This window comes from Eubalaena glacialis, chromosome 15 (genome assembly GCF_028564815.1).
Source record: "Eubalaena glacialis isolate mEubGla1 chromosome 15, mEubGla1.1.hap2.+ XY, whole genome shotgun sequence".
NCBI classification, from domain to species: Eukaryota; Metazoa; Chordata; class Mammalia; order Artiodactyla; family Balaenidae; genus Eubalaena; species Eubalaena glacialis.
The window spans coordinates 93123024-93135162 of NC_083730.1; the positions used below are offsets into that span (position 1 = coordinate 93123024).

The window sequence follows — 12139 nt, forward strand, 5'->3', positions numbered from 1 at the left end:
CGGGGGACGAGGGGTATGGATGGACGCTGAGGAGCGGGGCTGAGAGGCCGCTGCGCCGGGAGCCGTGGCTGCGTGCTGCCTCTCCTCGCGCCATCCCTCCACCCCCGGGAGCAGGAGGCTTTGTGCGAGGGGTGTGCACTGACCAAGACAAGGCCCTGGGAGTCCTGTGGTGGGAAGCCACCTCGGGGTCATCCCAGAACTGAGGGGCTGGCAGCTCTGCTGCGCTCGGGGCTCAGGATGTGTCCATTTCTGAGTTACTTCTCTGCACCTTTTGGAGGTACTGCTGGTGAGGATGTAAAGAGTAGAAATTCTGGAAAGTGGTTTGGCAGTTTAAAGCAAAAGCCTTAAAAAATGTGAATTATCCCAACCCAACTTTTTTCATACCTAGGAGTTAAATTTTGCTGCATTCACACAGTGGAAATGATACGCATTAAAAATGATTTTGCTCTGTGTTGATTGATGGAAAGATGTTACTCATATATTAAAGGGGGAAAGGAAGATTGTAGCACAGTATGATATTCCATTTTGGAGAAAAATATGTGTATTTGGTAAAATAACACTTGTAGGAAAGTCAAGCAGACCGTTGGGGGTGGTTTTCACTGGAACCAGCATTTCTCCCATGCGCCCTTAGAGCAGGTGAGGGTGTGTCTCTCTGTGGATTATATGTAGTTATGGGCTGAGAAGATTTTAAAGAAACGTTATGTATGTTTTCTGATAGCATGACACAGAGCACAACATAAAATTCTTGGACTTTCATTTACTAGCTTGTCAGAACTGTAGTGCGTCATCATGAAGAGAAGAAGCTTCGGGAGGAAAGGGGAAGGAGAGAAGAACAGAACCGATTGAGAAGAATAGCTGCGTCAACTGCTAGAGAAATAGAATATTTTTGGTCAAATATTGAACAGGTAAATTCTGAAATTTTGATGGGCTCCTGGGAGCATAGACTGTGTCGGGGTTGCTGAGGCTGCCTTCTGAGCCCTGCCTGCCTGTTTGATGGGGAAATCCCACAGGTAGAGCCTGCGGTGTCGTTCGGAAAGGCGGGTGCCCGCACCACCTGGGCGCCCGCACCACCTGGGCGCCTCTGGGCTGTTGCCTCATCAGGAGACCTGGTTCTGCCTCTGTGTTTCTCTTTGTGCATCGAAATCCCCGTCAGCCGTGGCCTGCGCGCTCTGTGGTGTCTGTGAGCCTTCCTGAGGGGCCCTTCAGGTCGTTCTGTTTAGTATTGGCGCAGGTCACTAAAGGCTGCTTAGTTCCAGAGTGGCTGCTCTGTCTCTCGCTTCCTTTTCATAAAAATGCTCTTCTTACCGTCTGACAGAATTCGGGCAGGATGCAGTTGACACAAAATAATGAAAGAGTACCACACTGAACATTTCTCTCTGAGCAGCGTGGGGGGTTAGGGCCGCCAGCCCCGCGTGCAGCTGGAAATCTGCACGCGGCTCATCGTCTGCCCTCTGCCTCTGCGGTTCCACGGCTGCGGGTGTAGCCAGCCGCAGAGCACGCAGCTCTGTAGGATTTACTACTGGAAAACACTGAGCACCAGTGGACCTGCACAGTTCAAATCCACGTTGTTCAAGGGTCAGCTCTGATCTGAAATGGGGTTGGGACAGCTGTGCTTTTGGTCTGCATGTGTGGGTTTTAATGTTTTCCTATATAGAACTTTTATAATATACATTCTTAGTAACATGCTTATTTATTTAACTCTTTGCATTTAGGTTGTGGAAATAAAACTACAAGTAGAATTAGAAGAAAAAAGGAAAAAGGCTTTAAATTTCCAGAAAGTTTCCCGGAAAGGTATGATTACTATTTAAAAACCTTCCCCTCTTGCGGGTTGTGTTTGCTCGATTCTCCGCTCACCGTCGCCTTGTGACATCGTGGCTTCCCGCGGAGCCTCCCCAGCGAGGCCGTTTACTCAGCAGCCTGGTCCTGGCATTTCAGTTCTTCTGAGATTCGCTAGTATGAGTCAGTAAGCCCCAGGGTGGCCAACTCTGGGGGGGCTCTCAGGACTGAGGTTCTGAGCCTGTCCCCTGTGTCCCCGGAGAGTGAGGTGAACTCCCCCTGGCTTTGCCCCCCGCCCTGCCGTGGTCCCCGTGTCTGGCCGTCGTGCTGCTCCCACGGTGTCAGCAGTAGCTACCCCGTCACTGGAAACCTGGGGAGGGGACGGGGAGGAGTCCTCTCTTTTATTGATGAGGAAACTGAGGTGAAGGAGGTGGTCCCTGTTGAAAGTCACGGAGCTCTAAGATTATGCAAATCATGAAAGGGAAGCTTTGCCAGCTTGGAGACTCTAGGTTCTTGCTGAAGCCGAGAGTGGGCGTGGCGGTGTGGCTGTGCCGCCCTGCGTCGCAGAGGGGAGGTGGGGCCCGCCTTGCTGTCCTCTCCTCTCCTCGCCTCCCCTCCTCGGGGGGCGGGCAGAGGTGCCCTTGGTCGTGTGAGGAGCGTCACCTGCTCCACAGCCTTAGTGAAAGCAAATCACGTTACCTGTCTCTTTAGGTAAAGAGTCGAGACCTACAGGGCTTGATGCGTTACGGGAGAACTTTGTGGTGAGTTCAGGACTGTCGCGTCGCTGTGCGAGGGGTGTCTGTCTGCAGGAAGTCGTAGGCATGAATAGCGTTCTCTCTCTCGCTGGAGAGCAGTCCCCCTTGGGCCTACAGCTGGTTCTTCCCAGCTTTAGGCTCACCTGGGTGTCACCTCGGTGGTTTGGGAAGAGCAGGCGTGGATTTCGTCTTGCTTCCCTGCAGCCTCCTCCCCGCCTTTCCGGTGTCTGCCGTGGACACGCCTGGCACGGGCCCTCCCAGGTCCTCCCGGTGCATGTTGAGTAGACAGTTCTGCTTTGGGTTCTCATTCTGTGTTTTCAGATCTCACGCTTAACGATTTGTGTTCTGTGTCACAGGATTCGGGGATACCTGGAAGAAAAAGAAAAGCAAGCACATCTTTAACCGATGATGAAGGTCTGTCCCCCTGGTGCTTTGGCTGTCTGCAGGGCTCTCTGAAAGCGCAGCTGGAGAGCTCGCTCGGTGCTCAGGGCGTCGAGTACCACCTGGACCAGAAGAGTCCGGTGGCTCAGTGGCTTATGCTCCTGGGGGCTGGGGGCCTTGGTGGATGGCGGGGTTTTGCAGTGAAGAGACGAGGAGTTGGATTGTGGAGGAGGGAAGGTGTCGGACCGTGTGCGTGCGTGCGTGCGCGTGTGCTTTTTGTCGGTCGGGAGGAGAGGCGGTGCGTGTTGGGGGCAGGAGTCAGCGGGAGGGAAGACCTGCCGTGGTGAGGGCTCAGCTCAGATGGAGAGGTGGCCCGAGGGTGGTGGGGCTCTGCCATGGGTGCTGGTGGACTCTTAGCCACCAGGAGCCGGCTGTGGGGTTGCAGGGCTGAAGCTGCCGGACGGGAGCTGAGCTCGGGGAATCCTCAGCTGGGCAGGGGCTGGGGCCTCTGAAATGGGCGATGACGAATTCGTAGTGACAACCAAACAACGTGCTTGTGGGTCTCTCCGTAGTGGGCTCTACAGGTGGACAGGGAGTCCCACATCGCTCCCTGGTTTGGCCCGAGTAGGTCTGTCATGTGGTGAAAACCAGCCTCTATTTCACACTGTGAAATGGAAGAGAAAGTATAAAGTATGGTCCCTGGTTTGTTGCTTACTTAATAAACTATCACTTCCAGATTTAACCTGAGAAATTAGGACTTAGTTTTAACTTCTCTAATGGCTGTGCATGACAGTTTTGGAGCCTTGTAGTGTTTCGTGAGTAATTGCAAGGAAGATGCCGTGGAGTCTCTCTCGCTGACATTTGATGGTGACCATTTCAGTGGAAGATGAGGAGGAGACGATTGAAGAGGAAGAAGCGATTGAGGGGGTTGTGGATCACCAAACAGAGCTATTGAATTTAGCCAAAGAAGGTAGGCTCCAAGTAGCTTACTAAAATGCTCTATTAAACATTTATTAAAACACACACGTAAGGTATAAAAACCGCAATAGGTTGCGTGCGGTGTAAGCAGCCACGCTGCCCAGTGTAGGAGAGAGCGCCATTCTGCCTCTGCCCTCGTCCCGGGGGTGACTGCGGCCTGGATCTTGGGTTTATCATTCCTTCCACTCAGTTTCCCCCTCCCCCTGCGTGAATCCTGAACGTACCGCTTTGTTTGGGTCTTGGAACTTGGTATAAATGGAATCACTCTGGAGGCTCACCCGCTGGCTTTTCTCAGTTCTGTTCCCGAGTTTCGTCCCCGTGGAGGTGTGTTGCTGCAGAATCAGTGCCCACGGCTGAACGGTGGTCTGTGTGTGCACGTGTCACGGGTTAGCGGTTGTGCTCTTGGTGGGCAGTTCGGTGGTTTCCCTGCATTTGTCCTCACAGGCGGCGCTGCCTGCAGCGCTCTCGTGTGTCCTGTGCACACGTGCTCGAGCGTCTGTGCTCAGAGCAGGGGGGCCAGCTTGCGGGGCGTGCGCACACGGGGCGGTGCCCCGCCGTGGTTGGAGTGGTGGGCGTGGCCCCGGCGTCCCAGGAGCCCCTGGTGTTGTCTGCCTTTGGTGGGGGAGCGTGACCCCCGAGGCGCAGCGTCTTCTCACAGCTGTCCTCGCCCACTTGGTTTTGGGTTTTCTTTCCTGTACTGACTCTGGGTGTTCTTCCTGTGTTCTGGACACGTTTCCTTGTCGGTGATGTGTGCCGTAGTGACCTTTTTCCAGTCTGGGGTGGGTCTTCCTTCTCTTTATGGTGCCTTTTGAGGAACAGGTGTTCTTAATTTTAGTGTAGTTGAGTTTGTCTGTGTTGTTTAAAGGAAATTTTTTTTAACCTCAGGATCAAAAGGATGTCTTTGTGTATTGTCTAAAAATTTTTGTTTTACGCTCTTATCGATGTTTGTAACCCACCAAGAATCACTTTTGTCTCTAGTGTGAAATAAGAGTGCAGTTTCTTTTTTTTTCCCCAAATGGTTAACTAACTCTCCCCGTGCCATTTGAAAAGGGCATCCTTCCTCAGTGATGCTCAGTGCCAGCTCACATGTTAGTCACGTTTTCCTGATACGCACGGCTCTTTCTGGGACCTTCATTGTTTTACTGGTCAGTTTGTACCAATACCACACTCCCTTGATTACTCTAGCTTTATAATAATTCTTGAGGCCTAGCTAGGTCAGTCCTTCTGCCTTATTCTTTTTTAGGAGAGTTTTGACTAATTTGGGCCTATTTCAGATACAACTCAGAATCAGTTTATCAAGTTTCAGAGAAAAACTGATTGGGTATTTTGATTCGAATGTGGTTGAATTAGTGGGTGTTTGGTGAGATTTGCATTTCTATGAAGAGCTTTTCCAACCTATGATCAAAGTAGCCTCTCCGTTTACTTAGATCTCCTTAAATAGCTTCCACTAACATTTTATGGTTGCATATTTTTATTAGATTTATTTCTAGGTGCATTATATTTTTTGAAGTTGTAATCAATGGTATTTTTTTTAAGATTACGTTTTAATTTGTTGCTGGTCTGTAGAAATGCAGTTGATTTTTATTTACTGATCTTAAATCCAGCAGCTCTGCTAAATTCTCGCGTTACTTGTGTGTATACAACCTCTTCATCTCTGAAGAATAACAGTTTTTTCTTTATAATCCTATTATAAAGAAACGGTCCTTCTATTACCGTTCCTTGCAATAAAGTGTAGAAATAGAGGTGCTGATGTTGGGCACCTTTGGCTTGTTCTTTTTTTTTGGATGCGCCACACAGCTTGTAGGATCTTTAGTTCCCCGACCAGGGGTTGCACCCGGGCCCTCAGCAGTGAAAGCATGGAGTCCTAACTACTGGACCGCCAGGGAATTTCCCGGCGTTTGGCTTGTTCTCGATTTGAGAGGGACATTTTCACCCGGAAAGGCAGTAGCTTGTGGTGGTTGGTCATGACTGCTTGGTTCAAATCCAGTGTTCTGTTTTATCTCTTCTCTTAGCCTTTGAGCTACACCTTGTCTTGCATTCTTGTTGCAGGTCTTTCTGATTCTTGTGTGCATCCATGACTTGGTAGAGTCTGTGTTAACTTGGAGCCTCAGCTACTCTACCCCTTCCTGTAGCGCAGGAATTGGGAGCAGCCCGGCCGGGTGCTTCTGGCTCGGGTCTCATGGAGATGCGGCCGTCAGCAGGCCCAGCCTCCGGTCCACCCCAGCTGGCCCCCTAGCTGGCCCCCTAGCTGGCCCCCTAGCTGGCCCCCTAGCTGGCCGGGTGGATGGTTGTTGGCAGGCGAGCCCAGTCCCCCTACACGGGGACTTCTCCGGGTGGCTGTTCGAGTGTCCTCAGGACGGGGTGGTGCGGTGGCTGGTGTCCCCACAGCAGGCGATCACCCTGGTTAGCCCTGGCCACTCGGGGGAACTGACCAGGCTGTGACCGCGGGGAGCCGTGTCACCGGGGGCACATCTTCGTCCATGCACTGGGGTGCCTCTTCCTGGTCGGGTCTCCTCTCGTGCCCCTCATGAACCTTTCAGCACTTTCTTTATGTAGGTGTTGTGAATTTTTTAAAACCTTAATTCTAAGTATTTAAATACTTTCTATCTAAAGAAGTATAGAAATACTTTCTGTCTAGATAGAATCTTCTCTCCCATTATATCTTCAAACTAGTTTATATGTGTGAAGGCTGTTGATTCCTGTGAGTTAAGTTTGTTCCAAGGCACCTTACTGAATTATCTTATTATTGAGGTAGTTTTTCAGTTGTTTCTGCTGGGTTTTTTTTCCTACTTTGATAGCCATTGTATGATGTGTATGTACATTTCCCTGCATTTTGTTATGGAAACACGCAGACAAACAGAAAAGTTGAAGAACCTTATTGCGAACACCCATACACCCGCCACCTCCCTTCCACAACTGGTCTTACTTCGCTTTATCATGTATCTACCTATCAGCCCCCTATGACGAATAGCTTATTTAAATCATGAGCAAATGAAGTCACTGGATTATAAGTCTTACACGAAGAGAGCCCTCAATACTGTTCTTTTGGGGTACTTCTCTGTGGCGTTTGTTATTTTGACCACAGATTTTATTGACATACGGTGTACATGCAGAAAGGCTTACGTATCACAGGTACACAGCTCACAGCGTTCGTTGCCTTGTTATATATAACACCCTGTGGAACTGTGTTTGAATACAAACCTGTGTCCAAGTTTCCGATTACTCCCCTGGACAGACCCATGGAGTGGGAAATAGTGACGTCAGAGGGCATGAAATTTAAAGCTCTTCAGCTTTTCATACTGGTTTCCAGAAAAGTTAAGCCTGTTTATACCATCACCCGCAGTGTTGAGACCGTTTGAGTCATTATATTCGTCCAGCATTACGGTTTTAAGGTGGTTGCCATGCAATGGGGGATACATTGTGCACTGGTTTCTGGAGATGCTCAGTTAAAGAGATACTTTATGAGCCTTTAGAGTATTTTGTGTGTGAAACAGCTCCATATCCCTCGCCCATTGGGCTTTAGTGTGGTGGGCTATTTGATCAATTAGGGTGAGCTCTTTATACAGAAAAGTCTATAACAATATTTTATCATCTTTTTTGAACAATTTTTTGTTTTATTTTTGACTTTTACTTGATGTTTTGTATTTTTATGTATCATCTCCACTGATTATTTCTATCAGTAGTATTTTTATATTTTCGTTTGTTAATCTGTAGATTTTACTGTACATATATTAAGGTTATTTCAGGAATATTTGTTCCTGTATGAATAAAAGTTGAGTTTCTTCATTTCAAAGATTCTCATCTTTATAAAGAAAATGTCGTATATCTTGTATCAGTAATGGGCAATCATTATTAGTTTTTGGAAAAAAATAAATGTGCTTTTAGAAAATATATACATTTCCCAAGGAATTAATTTAAAGCCAGGAAAAGGAATATACATTTGACCCCTGAACAACACGGGTGTGAACTGCGCAGGTCCACTTACTTACACGTGGATTTTTTCCAATAGTAAACACTACAGTGGTACACGATCCACGGTTGGTCGGGTGTGGAGGAACCTCGTACAAGGAGAGCAGACTAAGTTACACTCGGGTTTTCCACTGCAGGGTCGGCACCCCTAACCCCTGAGTTGTTCAAGGTCAACTGTATATGAAAGGGCCCTTCTCCTGACTGTGTTTTCTTCCCAGCTGACACTATTGGTGTAAAATAATCTTTCTTCCTACAATCCTTTCCAGCTGAATTGCCCTTAATTGATTTGATGAAGTTGTATGAAGGTGCCTTTCTGCCGAATTTCCAGTGGCCCCAACCTAAACCTGACAGTGAAGAGACAAGTGAAGACGAAGGTCTGTTTTAACATCTTTGAAGAATTCAGCTTTGAAAACAAAAGCCAAAATACTTAACAGAGGAAGGGTGCTTAAAACAGAGTTTAAGAATTACCTTCACTTCTTTCAGTCTGATAAAAAGTTGAAAATATATGTAATATGAAAGTTTATATTAATAGTTTCATTAAATTCTGTGCTTTTTTTTTTTTATTGGTTAACTTGGCATAATTATCAGAGTACTTGATCAAGTTGTGAACAATGTAGAAATACTCTTCTCCAGATTTATACAAATTTTATGGGCCTAGGTTTTATCATTTATCCAGGCTGTGCTGTATTTGTTTAATTTAACACACCCACTTTAAGGACTTTACTTGACTTTTATTGGGCGTTCCAAGGAGGTACACAGACTACGCCCGGAAGAGTCCACGTGTTCTTGTTTTCATCCCCCCTGTTCTGGTCCACAGACATGGCTGCCTGCAGGGGGCAGCAAGGGAGGGGCCCAGAAGATTCTGTGGGGAGGCCAGGGCTTGCTGGACCCCACGCTGCAGCAGGACTCGAGGAGGGGTTGGTGGCCCCCTTGCTTGCCCAAACTATGATGCTTCTGATTCTTCCTTTCTTGGTGGTGGAGGGCAGTCACTAAACCCTTAGATGGCCGTAAATCTCTGGGTGATACTAGCTCCTGATGCCACACAGACATTTTCCAATTTCACCCAAGGGCCTTCCAGAGTGGTCCTACAAACTCTGTAAGAGTTTGTACCTGTTTATCTGGATACATTGTTAACTATCTAAAGTGGATTAAAAACAAAAATTTGCTGCTCAATTCTGTCTTTGAAGTGTTTGGGTTCTAGCGACTCCTTTTCTTTTTTCTCTTCTCTCTCTTTTTTTTGTCATGTTAAGTGGCCTCATAATACTATCACAGCCTCTCAAACCTCGCAAATCCCGTTTTTCCATTGATCACAGACATGGAAGACTGCTCAGGTGACCGAGAGAGCCGGAAGGATGTGGTTCTCATCGACTCGCTGTTCATCATGGACCAGTTTAAAGCCACAGAGAGAGTGGTTGTCGGGAAGCCTCACACAAAGGACATCGCGGAAGTGACCGCTGTGGCCGAAGCCATCCTGCCCAAGGGCAGTGCTCGGATCAGCACCGCGGTGAGCCGCTGTACCCTGTGTGAGGGATGGCGTCTCTGTTAAGGGGAAAAGCTTCCTCCTTCCAAATGAGCTCTTTATCCCAATGGCAGAGGTTGTCAGGAAAAGCAATTAAGGATCTTTCTCTTTCTGTTATCTGTAAATCACCTTTGTGGCTTTCCAGTAGGCTTATCATATGACTGATCTGGCAGCAGTTGTAATGGCTGTTCTGAGATGTGCCTGTTGGGCCCGTCTGCCCCTGCAGGTGAAGGTGAGCGCGCCGGCGCTTCTGTATGGCGCCCTCAGAGATTACCAGAAGATTGGCCTGGAGTGGCTGGCCAGGCTCTACCGGAAGAGCCTCAATGGCGTGTTGGCCGATGAGGCTGGGCTTGGCAAAACAGTGCAGATCATTGCTTTTTTTGCGCACCTAGCCTGTAACGAAGGTAAGAGCTTGTTGTTCTTTGCACAGTTCGTATTTGCTGAAACTGAACCGTAGGCAGTGCATCTGGCGTGAGGGTGGGGAGAGGCCTTTATCCTCTGCTCCTTTGTTCCGTGCTCTGGTCCAGACTCAGAGAACTGGGCTCAGAGGCACTCATCACGGGAACAAACTAAGCACTCGTTCACAACAAACACTGGATGGAGTAACTCACCGTTTTTCAGAGTCTGACGTGACGTAAGACCCAGCAGGCTGTGTGACCGGGGACTCGGGACTTCCAGGCGGCAGGGCCTCTGCGCCACTGCACGCCGGCATGAGTCCTCGCGGCCGGGCTCTCCCCTCGGGCTGCCCGTGGGCCGGCGGGTGCGCGTCCCCCGTGGCGTGATCGGTCGCCCTGCCGAGGCCCATCGGCGTCTTCCCTGTGCTGTGGTGCAGGCCCTCCTGTCTCTCTGCTGGATCCCGCCACCCCTGGAGCCCTGTGAGGGCTCGGCGTCTGTGCAGCAGCAGAGGGACGGAGTGCCCGCACTCCGCAGCAGGCCGTGCCCTCCGCTTGGCTATGGGCCTGGCGCCTGCCTGCTCCCCGCCTGTGCCGTGGGGCTGTGGGCGAGCCTGTGTGCGTGTTTCTAACACGAGACGGGCTTGTAGGCTTCCTCTCACAAGGGGAGTGTCCCGTAGCACCTGGGGGGGGGCACGGAACCGCACACTCCAGCACTTAGCCAGCTCCTGAGGAAGCACAGGCCATCGCCTTCATCTCCGTGTCAGAGCTTTAGTAGCAGGGAGGGGGCCCCTTGAGTTAAGGGGGAGTTGGCACCCGGAGTAGGCTGGATGGAGATTCCTTCAGCCCTGGGGCCGTTTCTTCCTCCCCAGCCCCTCTAAATTCTTTCACAGTTACCTTAGCGTCTTTAGTAAATAACTCTTCTTTGCCCTTGGTTTTGAAAGCTTACTTGATCTTACTTTTAGTACAAATGGATCAACTTTGGGGCCTTATTTCCTTGTGCTAATATGTTTGTTTTTGACCCAGTACCACAAAGTGTCCAATGTAGTACTTTAAAATGAGTTTTTATATATATAGTTATCTCAAGATAGAAGAGCTACCTTGTCTTACTATTTTATTGTTTAGTTGAAAAAAGTGTTCATTATTGTATTTATAATAGTAAGAAATTGGAAGCAGTGTACACTTTCAAAAGTAGGGGATTTTGTTTCATCGGTTGAACAAACGAATGGATCAGTTATTGATTCCGTAGGTGCTTACCTAGCACCTACCTGGTTGCAGGCACTGTTGTTGGCACCGGGGGTGCAGCTGTGAGCAGAACAAAGGGCCCCCCCACCCCGAGGAGGCTCACAGCAGGCACAGCGAATAAGGATTCAGCACGTGGGGAGCAGCACGTCTCCATTGTGTGCGGCGTGCCCGGCACAGCCTGTGAGCAGAGGCCTGAGAAAGCCGTGGCCACCAGGACCGGGGGGCTTGGGGCGGTGGGGTGGCGGGTGCAGAGGCTGAAGGGGTTGCCGGTGTGTCCACGGGACGGTGCTGAGGCTGGTGCGGAGGCCAGAGGGCACAGAGGCAGGAAGGCCGCCGGCCGGCCAGGTGAAAGCCTTGCAGGCTGCGCAGGGTCTGGCTCTTCCTGGTTAGAGGTCTGTGTTAGTGCGGGTGTCGGAGGGGTCACTGGGCCTCCTTGGTGCTGGGAACAGACTCAGAGGGCCAGCTCCTGGGAAGCTTGCCGCCCTGGGGGAGAGGCGGGTGCCCGGCAGGTCGGGGGGGCCCGAAGGAAGGGCGGGCAGGTGTGTGCTGCCTGCTCTGCCTCCGCACAGGACGGGCCGAGTGGGGCCCACCTGGCTGCCCTGTCTGCCCCCACCCCCTGGGGCCCGGTGCCCTTGGGCGCCTCCTCACTGTGGAACCATAAAACTGGAGCTTCCCGGTTCCTCAGGAGCAGAGGACTCGCTCCAAGAGACGCTGAGCGAGGGGGTTCTGGTAAGTTCGCAGTTGAAATCCCTCACAAACTCACCACTTTTGTCTTTTTAAAGTAAAACAACCAACAGTCTGTAGCTGTCCTCCTGCTTCCATCCCCAGTGGTGACCCCTCGGGGCAGTCTGGTGTGTGTCCTGCCCAAGTGTCAACAGACATGCTCACAAACACATATATAGACACTTGTCCCTCCTCTCTAGAAATGGAACAGTGTGCTAAATGCTAGTGAAAAAAACAAACAAACTTGTTTTTCACTGGAGGGGGAAAGGCACCTGGGGTTGATTTGCATTTCCCTACTCACGAGGTCATGCCCTTCAAAGAGTTTATCGTCTGCTTGTATTTTTCCCTTTGTGAAATTTCTTTTTTCTTTTTCTTTTCTTTTTTTTGGCTGCACCGCGCAG

The 12139-nt window shown here is 49.9% G+C and overlaps 1 protein-coding gene across 11 annotated transcripts in view; it reads left to right on the forward strand.

The window, feature by feature from the left end:
* Positions 1-12139, forward strand: part of EP400 (E1A binding protein p400) — a 111525-nt gene that overhangs the window by 41016 nt on the left and 58370 nt on the right. For all 11 annotated transcript variants that reach the window (XM_061170183.1, XM_061170187.1, XM_061170188.1 and 8 more), the window contains 8 exons: positions 765-905; positions 1713-1791; positions 2488-2537; positions 2888-2945; positions 3793-3882; positions 8126-8233; positions 9173-9363; positions 9605-9782. In XM_061170183.1, the coding sequence (XP_061026166.1) occupies positions 765-905; positions 1713-1791; positions 2488-2537; positions 2888-2945; positions 3793-3882; positions 8126-8233; positions 9173-9363; positions 9605-9782 (895 nt within the window). The remainder of the gene's footprint in view (positions 1-764; positions 906-1712; positions 1792-2487; positions 2538-2887; positions 2946-3792; positions 3883-8125; positions 8234-9172; positions 9364-9604; positions 9783-12139) is intronic.